The following is a 14,586-nucleotide window of genomic DNA, read 5'->3' on the forward strand; positions in this document are numbered from 1 at the left end:
ACATACAGATGCACACACACACTCACACATTGCTCCTTTGCATAAAACACTCTAAAGATACACTCAAGTCTACAGTGCACGTAGATTTGCATTCACAAACACACTGACAAAGATGAGCGAGTGTGCAGACAAGCTACAGAGTGTGTGTACAGTAACATGTGATACCAAGCTGATTCTGTAGAAAATTATTGAAAGAGGCCCAGAGGATCAACCAGTCTCTAAAAAGCTTATTATGCCGATCTAAAAATAATAATGGAGACTGCAGATCACACTTATTGGTTTTATCTCTGCATGACAAAGATTGGCTAAAGCAGCACATCCATACACATGTAAAAGGATAGATTTTTTTGATAGAAAAAACACACATTCTCACACAGATACGCACATATTCTCAGTCTCAGGTGTGTGATCTCTGGCGATAAAAGCCTCTGCAACAGTGCTTATTTTCAGCGCTCCCTTCCTCACCGTCTCCCGTCTGTTCTGGGGGAGAAGTAGAGCAGCGGCCCCATCTCCCCTCGCCCGCCGTGACGCCACTCCTCCTGACACAATACTGCTCTCTCTTAGCTTTGGCTCTCGATCCATTAAAAAAGACCAAGGACCATTTAACAAAATAATGTAACACATTAAAGAAAAGCGAGTATCCCTTTTTTCATTTATTAAAAATAGTTCAAATCAAACGGGAGAGACAAAACACCTGAGTTGTTCTTTTAGTGTCTCATTTGACTATTTAGCAGGGCTTCCTTTGCTAATTGTCTGTTACCGTAATATGCACGCCGTAACACCACTGTATAACAAACCGTCCCCTGCTGGGGTTACATCTTGGGCAACTGTCAGAACTTTCCATGAACGAAGATGAATAAAGTCACCATGCGCTGCGTTGCTTGTGCCCCCATTTATAAGTTGTTCCATTATTCATAACAGGGAATGGTAGAATGAAGTCTCATTATATACTCTTCAAGTGCTAAACTCATTAGCTACCGCAAAAACCTCACCATAGCCCTCGTTCCTAAAATGTCCTCTAACCTCCAACCAACACTGATAATAAGCTTACACACATGGGCAAACACGCACATCAACACGAAACCGCGCACACACCGCTGTAAGACCCAACTATGGCAACAGAATGAGTAACACGGTCTAAAACCAGAAGACATCAAATAAGTGTTTTGAACATTTGCAGGAGGCATCTGTACCGGCAGGCAATGCAGAGAGGGAGAGAGTTGTTCATTAATAGGATTAAATGCTAAGGCTAATGGTATAAACCGAGACACAGGATGTGTCAGGTGTGTGACAGGCACGGTGCAGGGTACGTTTTAGAAGAGGAGGGGGTTACGGCAGAGGGGGTAGAGGTTGTTATTCTCATGGATTACTCACTGCCACTTGATCTGCCTATTGCGGTAATCCCCTATCTAAGCTCCACAGGAAGGCAAAAACACACAGGAGTTATGTTGCACCAATGGAAATGTCTTGAAAACATCTCTTTGTAAGCTCGTGGATGGGGCATATTGACATTTTTACCCCCGTCCATGCTATTCACTGCCTGTGGTGATTCATCTTGAATTAGCCAGTCATGATAGCATTCCCTCTGACCCAAAAATCCAATTATACGACCAACAATTTCTGTTTTGTTTTCACATTCCTCCCCTCTCCCCCACTGTATCTCCTCATAAAGAGTTTATAGTGTTATGATTTGATGCAGGGCTTGATGGGATATGGCCATGGTTGGCTGGCCAGGGGTGTGGGCCTTGGGAGCTGTAGTTCTGTGATGGAGAAGTCTGTGGGGAACTCATCAGAAACAGTGCACTTCAAAGGGATGCACAGTTTCCAGTCCCAGTTCAGCACTAAGAGGAGATTGAATTCATCAGCTCATTATCAAGCCCCAGATTAGTCACGTACTTTGAATCAGTTGAGTTGGTGGGTTGGAACAAATGACCCTTTAGGACCAAGGCTGCAGAGTGCTTTTTAAGGCAGACGCTCACTCTTTGCCCTTTGCAAGAGTGCAGCTGTTACTGTCCATCTTAAAAAGTCAACAGCTGGAAATTGTTCCCAAGACACTGAACAAAAACACCAGCTGAGATTTGGATCCGGGCATGGCAGGCACACGGTGGCAGTAGGTTTGAGTCATTGTAAATATGACTACCAGTGATCCCTGATGCAACACAAAACATAATTCCCACACATTTTGACCTTTACGACAAAGCCTAAGGCAATCGTGTTGACTTTGTGTATGTGGGCGCATATGCAATAGGCAATTCAGAGGTAATAAATGTGGGAGTCAAGCCTGCTGTGGCTGCAGGTGTAGGCCTGCTGTAGGACATAAGACTGCTGCAGTGTAGAGCAGAACGTAGCCATTCAAAGGAGACGTCTGCGGTCTATGCCTCTTCGTATCCCACACCACCCGCCACCCCTCCCACCGGCCCATTGATGTCAGAAAAACCTGCTTTCTTCCCAGAGGAGAGTGAGGCTGCTATAATCGCCACGGCCACCCTAACTGAAAAAAAACCCCTCTCCATGGTCACCAAAGAGAAAGCCGGAAAGCGAGGGAGAGGGGTTAGAAATTGTGCAGAATGGGGAGGGGGGTGTAAGCAAATGAAATGCGCCTGGAGAAGAAAGGTTCTTTTAGAGTCCTTTCCTCGCCACATATGGGCTTGCTCCCACCACCAAGAGGGATAGGGAGGGAGAGATACCGGGGTTGTCATAAAGGTGACAACAGGTGGTATAATATAGTCGCACAATTACATCTATTCCAGCGCATGTCTGAGTAGGAACTTTTCAATCAATTCCGATATAATTTATTCCTGTGAAAGGGAGAGACATGGATCGCCTGGAGGCTTGCCAGGAAATCAGGCTGTTCTAACACTCTGTATTGTGTAGCTGCTGGTTAAAGCCACAGACCTACTGGAACATGTGGGGATGGCATGATGCTTGTTAAAGAAATAAATAGTCAGAAAAGTGTTACTTTCTACATACATGCTTCAAAAAAAATGCTCGAAGGTAACCGCTGAGTTCTACTGTACCAAGGACACTTTAAATGTAGTCTATAAAGTCGAGTGTGTGCTGCTGTTAATGCCTAATCCTAAGCAAATTAAAACTTTTTATCAATAGAAATGAATATGTAACAGCTCTTTATATGCTGATTAGCGGGCAGGAGGTTGTGTATGTTAGTGGAGGATTGAAAATGCTTGCTGTGCGTCAATACATGTTTTCCTGACATACAGTGATCAAGCAAACTCTGGCAGACAATTATCCAGATAAATGATGAGGGATAATGCAGCACCAAGAGCAGGTGACATTTATTTTTGAGAAGTTGTCATTTTCCCTTTGCAAAGTGTGTAAGTTATTTGAATCATAACAAGCAATATTTTCTCAGGTACAATTGTATAAGCCCACACTCTGTCCACACTTCCATGGTTGTGCTCACTTAGCATCATGATCCATGCTGTGGTGGAAATGATAGCTTGACTGCTATCAGATCGGCCCGCTTGACATTCATATGAAGCTTCATCTTCCAGCAGGGTCTTCTCAATCTGCAGATGATACTGTCCTGAAGAGGAGAGGGAGAGGTTGATGAGACACATTATGGTGTGATAAATATGTACTCACTAAAATAATTTAAATAATAACAGAAAGGAAACGCTTGCTTAGTCTTTTCTCTCCTCCCCACTGAATATAGCGCTCACTGTTCAGAGTTGTTGCATGTGTATCGATAAACACCTCTTGCAGGCCTTATTTCTTCTGTGTTGATTTCAGAGAGTCTGAATTATAGGCAATTTTCAACATGGGAAATGGGAAAATTAACAATAAAAGCAATGGCAGTCTGGCTTTTGAATTCAATACGGTAATATGCTCGACTGCTGACGTGTGGGTATTTTATTTGATTATAAATAGACTATTTTCATATTTCTGTAAAATGGAAACATCTCACTTGCTGAGAACCCCCCGCTTCAGACATTTGGTGCTTGTCTGTACTCATAGCAGAGTCATTTTGTTTAGAAATGACTTTCCAGCATGGTAAACGAAATCCAATCCCAGATTCACAACGCCGAGCAAATAAACGGTCTATTAATTGACGCCAGGCAGAGTCCTTCTCTCGGTATCTCTCTTCTGATAGTCTGGCAAGTCAAAATGGCTTGATGCGTTGCCATAACCTCTGGGGATTATATGATGCTCAGTGTTGGTTTTTCAGCTCCTGATTCTTTGGCTCACTGCCTTCTAGCATGTGCAAAATAGTATTTTGGTTTGACAACCACCCAGGCCTAAAAATGCATCTGTCAAGTAAGCTGGCAAGATAATTAACACCAACCAGAAGCAATTTCAACATCTAACTTATCATTGAGTGCAGAGAGAGAGAAATTTAAGTTATTAATCACATTCCTCTTTCCTGGAATTATTCACAAATAGTGCAATCAAGTTGTACAGAGTGTGTATTTATGGTAGTGGAGATGGCGGAGCGCTGCTTCCCGATTTGCTTATTTGTCCATTACACTGTATTTATTTCAGCTAGGGTCTTCACAATTTTGGGATACAGTAAATCTACATAGCCATTATGTCAGCAGCAGTGTATATTCTCTCCTCTGCAAATCTGCATTTTTGTATTGGCGGTAAAGCTGGAAACAAGTATTCTTGCATAATTAAGAAAGGCCAGTCCCAATGGAAAAGGAGAAAAGGTGTAAAATGTTGATCTTGACGCGGAGTCATTAAAGCACCCGAGTATAGTTTGTCTCACTTACTTTTTTTTAACTTAAAAAACAGGCAGTTTGTTACAGACAGTAACAGCCACAATTTTACAGGACCATTTATCCTTTCAGAAAGGGAATGTTTTGTTGTCTTTAGTGCTACTCTAGTACAAGGTGATTAAAGATAAAGTACTTTTTATTCTTAAACAACAATTTATAGAATGCCACGCAATTAGTGAAACATCTTCTTATTAGTACTACCTACTTGTAATAGAAAATGTTTGCATGTTTACTGGCCTTCAAGGTTTGTCAAACATAATTTGAAATATCTTCATTTTCTAATACATTGTAGTGTTACCAACATGTCACAAACTCTTAATACTCATATGTGACTTTGGTGTGTCACTTTATAAATGCTTGATATTAGTTAGCTGATATTAGAGGAGAAAAATGTGCTCTTAGGGTAAATGTGATGACATGTGGACAAGAGAGTTCATTCATAATTACATTTTCCCTGATTGACTGTCGGCGTGCCATGTTATCAAATTACACCTTGTGTAGCAATCATTAAAAATAAATTAAGAAAAACTCACTTAATGCTATAGTGCCTTGAACAGGCTGTCGTATCTGTTGTTCTCTGTGTTGGGCTTTGCAGTGCACATCATTGTGCACAGATGCAGGAAATCCTACAGTAGATTTAGCCTCATGTTTATGCACATTTACATCAATGCTTCCTCTTGTTGAAACTAAGAGTGCTACTTAAACGCTAAGTATATGTTGAAATCAATGCTGGCCTCTTATGTTTTTGTAAATGTGTCATTTCAGGCTTTTTTAAGCATCAATAAACATCCCTGATGGGGACAATCAGCAAAAACTGGTGGAGTATCAAGTGCAGTCAAGTGCCATCTTAACGATTCTGCTCTTTCGGTGCAGCGTAAAGTGATTGCATACATCCGCTTGCAGGTTTTGTTTCTGGTATAGTGTACCTGCGGTGATGGGTTGTTTATTCATGAGTGTATGTTTAAATGTTTGAGAGTTTGTGTGTTTTTGTGTTCCTTATGTTCATGTGTGTACCTTTTATTTAGTTGAACGTCAGGGAAACACAGGTAGAGAAATGTTGTTCTAATCCTGTACCTGCTGTAATGCTTACTGTAATTTGCTCACTGACGACTAATCAGCTGACAAACATCATTTAAGTCTTTTATACGTTTGTTTTTATGTTAACTATAGGGGTTAATAAATATAGACAATGCGTGGATGGGCATGCAGTGTTTATGAGTTGCTGGCGGTCTCCGACATTGTGCAACTGTGAAGTGCGGCTTGTTGCGGGCTGATCAGGAACAGATGCTCTTCTCTTTCTCTGGATTGCTGTCTAATTGGCTATTACTTTTTATAGACTGTGTTGCAGATTCTGCAACACACTTTATTCCCTGCCACATTTCAATGATTTGCTGACACTATCGCTTTAATTTTTTTTTCTGTCTTCACATGTGAATGACAGTGAGGGGGACGTGTGAGAGGCTGTTGACAATCTCATCACCTCCTCACTCCCAGATACTCCCAGTATAGAGCCAATGTGGCATAAGGTTCCATAATGTCTGTGTTGCTTTATTACAGCACTTTGAAGCCATAGCAACAACATCATCCCATTTACTTTTAGAGTAGCCAACCTCAAGCTGCACCGCCTCCTGAGCTGACAGCAGCACTTCACAATTAAAACAGTTTGAACTATACTGTATGTTATTCAACCATTGGCACTTTAGGATGACTAGTTCTGCTTTGTTTTTTTTTATTTGTGTTTTTATTACACACGTTCATTTATTTAGCTTGGATGGGTCCATCAAAGCCCAATAGGCATATAGCATATTCTGTGAGTATCCTTGTTTACCTCTCTTGGGGTTTCCAATCATGCTGTAGCGCTCAAAGCCTGGCAGGCTTCTCTGTGGTCCCAGGAGGAGGCCATCCTTCACCCACTGCACAGTCCCTGAGGCTCTCAGCACCTCACACCTCAACACAGCTGTGGCTCCCATCCGCACAGTGAGGTTCCTGGGCTCGGACCTGAAGGCCTGCTGGGTATGCGTGCCTAGAGACATAAAAAGCGAAGAGGGGGAAATGGAGTTTGAGTGGAATCTTAGAGAAGGGAAGGGATGTGATGGGATTTATTGTAAAAAGGGGGAGAAGTACAAAGGCCGATTTTTGAGGAGTGTTATGGAGGATATAAAAGAAGTGGAGGGAGCATGCCATAAACATACACCACAGGGATGCAGTCTTGCCGTCTTTTGTCTGAGAAGGCCGCCCATTGTGTCTGGTCACATTATTCATGCTGGCATATGTTTTATTGATGGGAAACTGCAGTGATACGGTCCTGAAATTAGTCAATAAAGTAATTACTCCGAATTAAATCCCCCTTCAGCCATGCAGATAGGGTATTGGGAGAAGGAAAAAGCACCCGTATCAGAGACCTCGTTCACCTGCGGTTTTTCTTCAATGTCGATGTCCCACCAGCTAATTCCTCTGGGGAAGAGTAATGATTATCACTTTAATCCCCCTTGTTTGTCATAGGTGGGGTTGGCTATCCTTCAGCCAAGCTCTTAGGTGACATTCCTTGGTGCAGTGCATTCAAGTCAGGAAGTTAACCTTAAGACAGGCAGTCCACGAGCCTCTAACACTGGGGCTAGGATTATTATACACAGAGTTTATGAATAAATTCTGTTTAAGGAGCCAAACACAACTGCATACTCCAAATAATGGTTAATATCTGAGCGTGAATCTCGTTCAAACAGTGCCCCACAGAGAAAGGAGCTTGATTCCGCGAGGCTGTTTGAATCTTGACCTTCATTGAGGCAATGACCAAGTTGTTTGTGAAGTGCATGCTCTGTTGCATCTGACAACATGAGTGAAAGGCAGAGCTCTCAGATCAAGGCTGAACCAGTCACCTCACGTCAAATATGAAGGGCAAAATTGGCCATTACAGAGGATGCATACAAACAACCAAACACAGGAGAACATTTGCATACAGTTTACATAAATGAATACTCAACAACAAATCTGCAGTCGCTTCAGAGATAGTTATAGGCAAGTCATATTATTATGAAATATAAAAATACTAAGTACAGTACGAAAATAGGAACCCTCATGACAGTATGTAACTTTTTACATTAAGAAATAACCCCTCTTACAAGATGAACCATAGATTGTACCCTGGCTCAGTTTATTACATTAAAGGGTTTTTCTACTAAAGTTTTAGCCTACAGCACTTAAACAGTAAATTGGAAATAAGAATGTGGGACATGTTATCTGTAACAGTGACCTAGGTTGCTTGTGGTATTTGAACAATTGTAAAAAGAGGGGGAGACTTTTTAGTGAGTGATGTTGTTGTTGCTAGCTTGATGTTTACGTTGAGTATAATGCTACATAACTCCCCATAATAATAACTTTAACCTCTGTAGAGTTGTTTAACAGAATAAAAATAAACCAAGAGCTAATGAATACCAATGTTTATGTTTACCTGAAGTAAAACCTATGGTAAAACCGCACACTAGCTGCCATGAGTTAATTTACTGCGAGTTAGCTTATGGTTGCTACTGTGAGCTAATGTTACATAGCTGTCACAGTCACACAGATTACTGGCTCTCACCCTACATTTTAGCAGTTTAAAGATTACAATTGTAACGTGTTTCACAAAAATAAAACAAGGTAATACCTCACCATGTTTGTTGATTCTTGATATTTGTCCAACTCTACCACTCTCTCCCTTCCCTCTCAGCCAGTCTGCCTAATGATGATGTCTATGTCTTTAAACCACTGGAGCCAGTTGTAATGAGGGGGATTCAATGATCCATTATCATCAATTGGCCATTATTCTGCATTTTAGACGTGTGACCACAGTGTTTCAGTATTGTGTTTTAGGGGAATTTCAGAAAAAGGGGTAATTCTCTGTGAGTTTGTCAATGCGCCCACCATTCAAATTAAAAGTATTTGACCCATTGTTGATAAAGGAATATTAAATAACTACAAACAAACATTACACATTTGCGTAGTTATTCACATTGAGCGTCCCTGTAAGCAGGTGTGCACAATATCATCAGGGTGCTGGAACGGCGGCAGCTAAACGCAATGCAGCAATCATTAATTAACGTTATTAATTGCAGCAGGGCTTTAATTCTCTGATCTGTCAAAAATGTCTGCCATGGAATATTGAATTCATTTCTATTAGAGAGTGGATAGCTTCATTTTTACAGTACATACATTAAATTGTTCAACCCTGATTTCTAAAATAACGGTATCATAGTTTGTAGGAGACTAGCATATTATTTCAAGACAATATTCCATGACCTCTTCAACTACAGCATTTACCTCAGACCCCCAAATTCACATGTAGTATTGTCTGAAAGGTGTCTATTAGAGCTAATATGTGTTTAAAGCTAAATGAGATAATTCTAATATAGTGTCAGATATCTTAGGGGTATTTTTGGTGCATGAACTTTAATTAATCACCAAGGAAACTTGAGAGGAAAAACTGTGCAAATAATACCCAGGAGCAGAAGTTAAGGGTTTTATTTATTTTCTGTAAAAATAAGTTGAAGCTGGAGGTGAGATTAAGAGGGACATTCAAAGTTTATTAAAAAAAAAAAACCTGCTATAAATGACATGCACAACACCATACCGCTCATACTGGACAGATTTACATTGAGGTAAAAGTCAATATGGTCGCATGAAGTAACGCTTCTGGCCATACTACAGTTTAGGCAGTTTTCGGATTAAACTATTTGAATAAAACATGAATACCCTGAGACTGAGTTCCCCCTGTGACCATGAATAAATTAGTTAAAATGTGTTTTTCTACCTGTTCAAAGGAAGAATGGTCCCCAAGCAAAAGAGGCTAAAAGGGAAGCTGGTGTTGTTTTTTCTATTTGACTTAGCAATAGAACAGAGGTTGGAAACAATAATGATGTTTTGTTAGTTTGTCTTTTTTTGCCAACCTAATTTGCAAGCTGATTTGTCCAAAAGAAAAGAAAGATGCCCCAGTAAGTCCTTTGATACTGCAGTAAATGTGTTTTCTCAGACTACATTTTCACAGCTCAATATACAAAAATAACTATAAGTTTAAATGACTTACTCTCCCTGTACAACAGTCGCTATAAACGGTGTGACTTGAGCAGGCTACCCATACAAACAAGCCAACATAAGCTATTATATTACAGGGGAAATTCAATAAAGTCAAGGTTCCCACTGCTCAGCTGAATGGCCTGAACATGGATGGGTCTTGAAAAGGCCACAGTTGCTATAATGATAGCTTCATGGTGACATTTGATTCTCTTACCCAAGATGAGACAGAGAAAGGGTAGAGCTGAAGGAGACACAATCCATGCTGACAAGAAGTCCATTTCACCACTGGCACCTGACCTTCGACAATCCTGGAACAACCATGAAAAAAAGGACATGAAATATACATAAACTCTATGTACCCACAAGATGAATGTTATACGCCTTTGTTTTTCAGAGGCAATCACAAGTGTTATAAAAAGAAGCTATCAAATCAAAATGAGTTCTACATTTTTGCTTGTTTATTTTCAAGATCTTACTTTCAGACAACTTACTGTAACTTGCATCTGGTATTTACACAAGCTTCTGACAAACATGATTAAAACAACATTACAGCAGACCTTTCAGATTAATTAATCAGTTATTAGTCCATCAATCCTGCATGAGTTTGCAAGTAAAACATAAACAATTAAACAATAGCTTCAAGGCAGATTGAAAGGTCTTCATAATAGTCTAATCACAATTCCAAAAGCACTTACAGTATTAGTTTTACAAACATGATGTTAATAATGTGTCTTTTAGACGGAAACTTTCTCTGTTTGAGTGGCCTCAGTTTGTTCAACTAGTTTTAGTCCCCTGATGAGTCACAATAAGAAAACAACATCCTAACGGCTCTACATTTAAAAATGGTGGTTTGTCGTTATGAAGACCTCTGTTGCTCTTTGCGGCGTTTCATCTGGCTTCTCTTTGCAGATAAAATCAGGAACAGCTGTAGGAACAACTCCAAACGTTTATCTCTAATAAGTCTTGACAGATAGATGTGTAAACTGACACCTTTTGCGACTCATCAAACAAATGGTTGGAAGGTTTAGGAATTGCTACAGGATATGACAAATATCAACAATGCAAATAATATAAAATGTGGAGTAAATAGAAAAGATTCTTCTTTAGAAACACAGTCCAATACCAACACGGCAACTCATGCTATATGCAATGACAATAATGTGTGTTGGTTGCCTGGACTATGCCTTAACATCACAAAGGGTCAAGTTTAGTTGTTTTGAAATGACAATTTGTTGATTAATAGGCTGAAGCGTGTGTCTGGCATGGTCCTTTAAATAAGTCACGTCAACATTTGTTTTCGTTTGTTTTATGGTTGGTCATTTCCCAGAGATACATGCAAGTTGATCATCATCATGCCATGCTCTTGTTCTGAAAGGATCCCCAGGACAGTTTTGGAATTGAGTCCATAGGTCTTGCTGTGGCTCTGTGCACAACGCATCCAATACTCTTCCTTATTTGACCTGGAACAGCCCTCTGTGGATTTTAAGTCAGTTTGTAATCACTTAAATTTATCTGCTGCAGGAGTGGAACAAATAATAGTGATTTACTTAATTGAAAACTAAATATTTTCTCATCTGAATAGACAAAATGAAATGAAGGGAACAGCTCTTTGACGCATCTCCCTTCAGTCGATTAGTTGCACTCCAACAGGCTTTGATAAGAATTAACTCACACTCAATTATTTTCACTCTCAAAACATTTGCGTATTTCAGAGCCCCCAGTATACTTTTTGAACACACAGGGGCAATTACCTCCTTCTTCAATGAATAGAATTACTTTCTGAGGTTAACAGTACCCATCTTTTCAATTTTTCTGTCGCTTTTAACGGCTTGTGATGGTAAACATAAACACAATCATTATATTCTGCCTTATGTTACTATTTATTCTCATATGCATGGTAATTTACAGTTATCCATCTTGGTAATAAGAATTGGATTACTTAAATATGTTAGTAGGCCTACAGTACAGTAAAACAGCCAGAACCTCATCTTATCCTCAGACACACAGTAGACCCCCCCACATTCCCATAACATGGTAAATACACTGCCATTTTGCTTGAATAAAAAAGATGACAGTTGCAAGAATTTTAAATTTGCTGGAATATGTTAATTTCTTTGTATAGAAAAATCCGGGATGGTGTAGCAGTTTGTATATATCATTTAATGGTTGCTTAAAATGTAACATTAGATAAATACCGGCCTGAATAGCAATTTATTCTTCCAATACAAAAAGACTCATATTTTTTACTACAGCAGCACTGCCATAGGTTTTTCTGACCTTGTTCATCACAAGCTTCTTACAAATGCAAATTACAAAGTTTGATTTGAAATTTGATTCGCTTTCAGACACAGGGCTTCCACTCTCCCCACAAGGGTATTAGAAGTAGCTGAACCATTCAGCGTGACCTCGACAGGTAGATTTTTAATGGCGTCTTTCATAACATCATCAAACGACTCAATACACTCAATTCTAGACCAATTTAACGTGAAACCCCATGAAATCAGTCAATGTGCAGAAAATGGAGTTTCAACCCCATGCAGCCATCCATTTCAGATGTGGTCCTACATCTTAATATCAACCTTACTTAGCAATCCCACCAGATGCCTGTAGCTCCAATTACTGTAGCTTATAAAAGCTGTCACTGCTTTAACAATTAACGTCTAAAAGACAAAGATTAGATTATCAACAGAATCTTATCACATCCGAATGATTGATTGAGCATTTAAGCATGCCATTCTTTAGGCATTTTTATTCTAAGACAGAATAGTACTCAGCCTCGAGGATAGACGGGCTATATCATACAGTTCCAGTCCTGGTTCAGCAGCTCAGCAGCTTCATATGTCTGGTGCAAATCCAAGGCACTCAAGGAAACCCAAGATAGGTGTTAGTGTGATTTGTCTCCACTCTCTTCAGCTCCAAATGCTCAAGTTTACTGGATTACTCTGACTTTGCAACACACACTCACACACCTGCTCTTCCCAGGAAAAAAAGTTAAGAGACTGAGAGGCAGAACCTTCTTTCAACTTCCACCAACTCAAGCACATCAGCCTGCCTAGGGTGCACACAGAGAAAGAGTGAGGCACACAGAGAGGGGGGGTATTTCCTTCTTTAAAAAAAGCAAGGAATCTTTGAATAGGTGTGTGGATTTGCATGAGAGAAAGAAAGTTGTGCTTACCTGTTGAGCGACGCCAAGGCTCAGGAGCGTCTTTTTGTCTTCCTGATCTACAGATGGCTCTCTGAACAAAAGTGAGTGACGGAGGTGTGAAAGAATGCCAATGGGACTCCCCCTTCTCTCACTCCTTAGACTAAAGGCAGAGGCAAACAGATAAAGAGAGGGAGAGAGGCAGTATTAGACTGAAGAATGAATGAACGATTACATATAAGAAGTATTGGTGGCAATGGATACAAGGGGGTCACCTGAACAGTAAAATAAAAGTGAAAAAACAATAACAATGCCATTGCTTTCCCAAGGATTCAAAGAACTTGTGTACTTTTAAGGTCATGCAGTAACAAAATGACCAATTAAAACGTTTTTGGACCTATTGTTTCAGCAGAACTGAAAAAATAACTATAAAAGTGTAATAAAGTTGCACTGAGCCAGTATTAAGAGCGGAGGAAAAGGCCTGTAGTTTCTTTCTTTTCTGCCTCTCTGCGGAGTATTCATGGATCCCATTATTTAGCATTTCATTGTACCGGGTTGGAAGGAGCAGCGCAGCACTCAAAGATACAGTTGCAACATGGATGTCTTCACAGCTGCTAGTTTGTAACATTTATGCTCATACATAATGAATGAAGTAACCAGATAACTATATTTCCTATACCGAACACTCCTGGGTGATTTGCTTCACTGCAGAGATGGAGACCGAGACAGGGACTTTCAACCGTGGGATATTTGATTTTTTTCCTCCTGAATATTGCTTTCCAACGTTTTGTCAATTGTATACTTCCAACTGAATGGTGGCTGGAGGATACCACTATTTTCTCAGTGGAACATCCTGAAAGCTGCTCTAGCAAGACAACTTAAAAGGTCATGTTTTTATTTTCCACGTGTGCTTGTATTTTACATTTGGTCCGCTGAGAGTCCAGGCTTCTGCTATGGCTCTGTGTTGACTATATGTACAAACCATGTATAAACACATAAGCAGTTATATTGCTGCATCTGGTGTTCCACTATGGGTCAGCCATGCAGTAATGATAGACCAACCGCTGTCTCTGGGAGTAGTGGTAAGAAATTCCCGCATTTGTGCAGCAGGCAATAAAGACCAATGATAATGACACAGTATAGTGGCACACATTCAAGGACTGCAACCATATGTTGTGTATGCGGCACAGATTCAGTGTCCAGTACAGTTTGTGTGTGCGATTGCGAGTGTGTGTGTGGCCCAGATGTTAGCAGCTGGGTTGTGTAGTGGGAGCTGGCCCCACAGACAGTCATTAAGCCTAGCAGCCCAAGGCTGGAAGGTTAATTCCCTCGCCTCAAGGGGTATGTAGGTGGGAGGCAGAAGGAAAGGAGGGAAGGAGCTGGAGGATGAGTAGGAGAGGCGGTGGAGCGGGGGGGGGGCAATGGGAGGCGAGGGGGCTGTGAAGCTCAGCACTCAGTTCACACAAACAGCACTGTCAGCAAGAGTGGAGCCGCTCCACTGCCAGGCGAAGGAAGAGGAGGGAGAGAGCTGGGGCCTGACAGAGAGGTGGTGAGGGAGGGAGAGAGATGGACAGAGGACCTGAAGATGAATGGCGAGCGGGGAAAAGCAAGGAAGAGGAGGGAAATACAGTAAAAGGGTAAAAAGAATTCATGTCAGGA

General features: G+C 40.6%; 1 protein-coding gene across 1 annotated transcript in view; it reads right to left on the bottom strand.

The window, feature by feature from the left end:
• Positions 1–13,006, bottom strand: part of nphs1 (NPHS1 adhesion molecule, nephrin) — a 37,819-nt gene extending 24,813 nt beyond the window's left edge. The window contains exons 1-4 of the mRNA XM_063878624.1: positions 12,961–13,006; positions 10,000–10,093; positions 6,565–6,759; positions 3,422–3,544 (exon numbers count right to left, since the gene is read on the bottom strand). Coding sequence (XP_063734694.1) covers positions 3,422–3,544; positions 6,565–6,759; positions 10,000–10,063 — 382 coding nt within the window. The 5' untranslated portion in view covers positions 10,064–10,093; positions 12,961–13,006. The remainder of the gene's footprint in view (positions 1–3,421; positions 3,545–6,564; positions 6,760–9,999; positions 10,094–12,960) is intronic.
• Positions 13,007–14,586: the final 1,580 nt, after the last annotated feature.

Source organism: Eleginops maclovinus, chromosome 3 (genome assembly GCF_036324505.1).
Source record: "Eleginops maclovinus isolate JMC-PN-2008 ecotype Puerto Natales chromosome 3, JC_Emac_rtc_rv5, whole genome shotgun sequence".
Taxonomy (NCBI): Eukaryota; Metazoa; Chordata; class Actinopteri; order Perciformes; family Eleginopidae; genus Eleginops; species Eleginops maclovinus.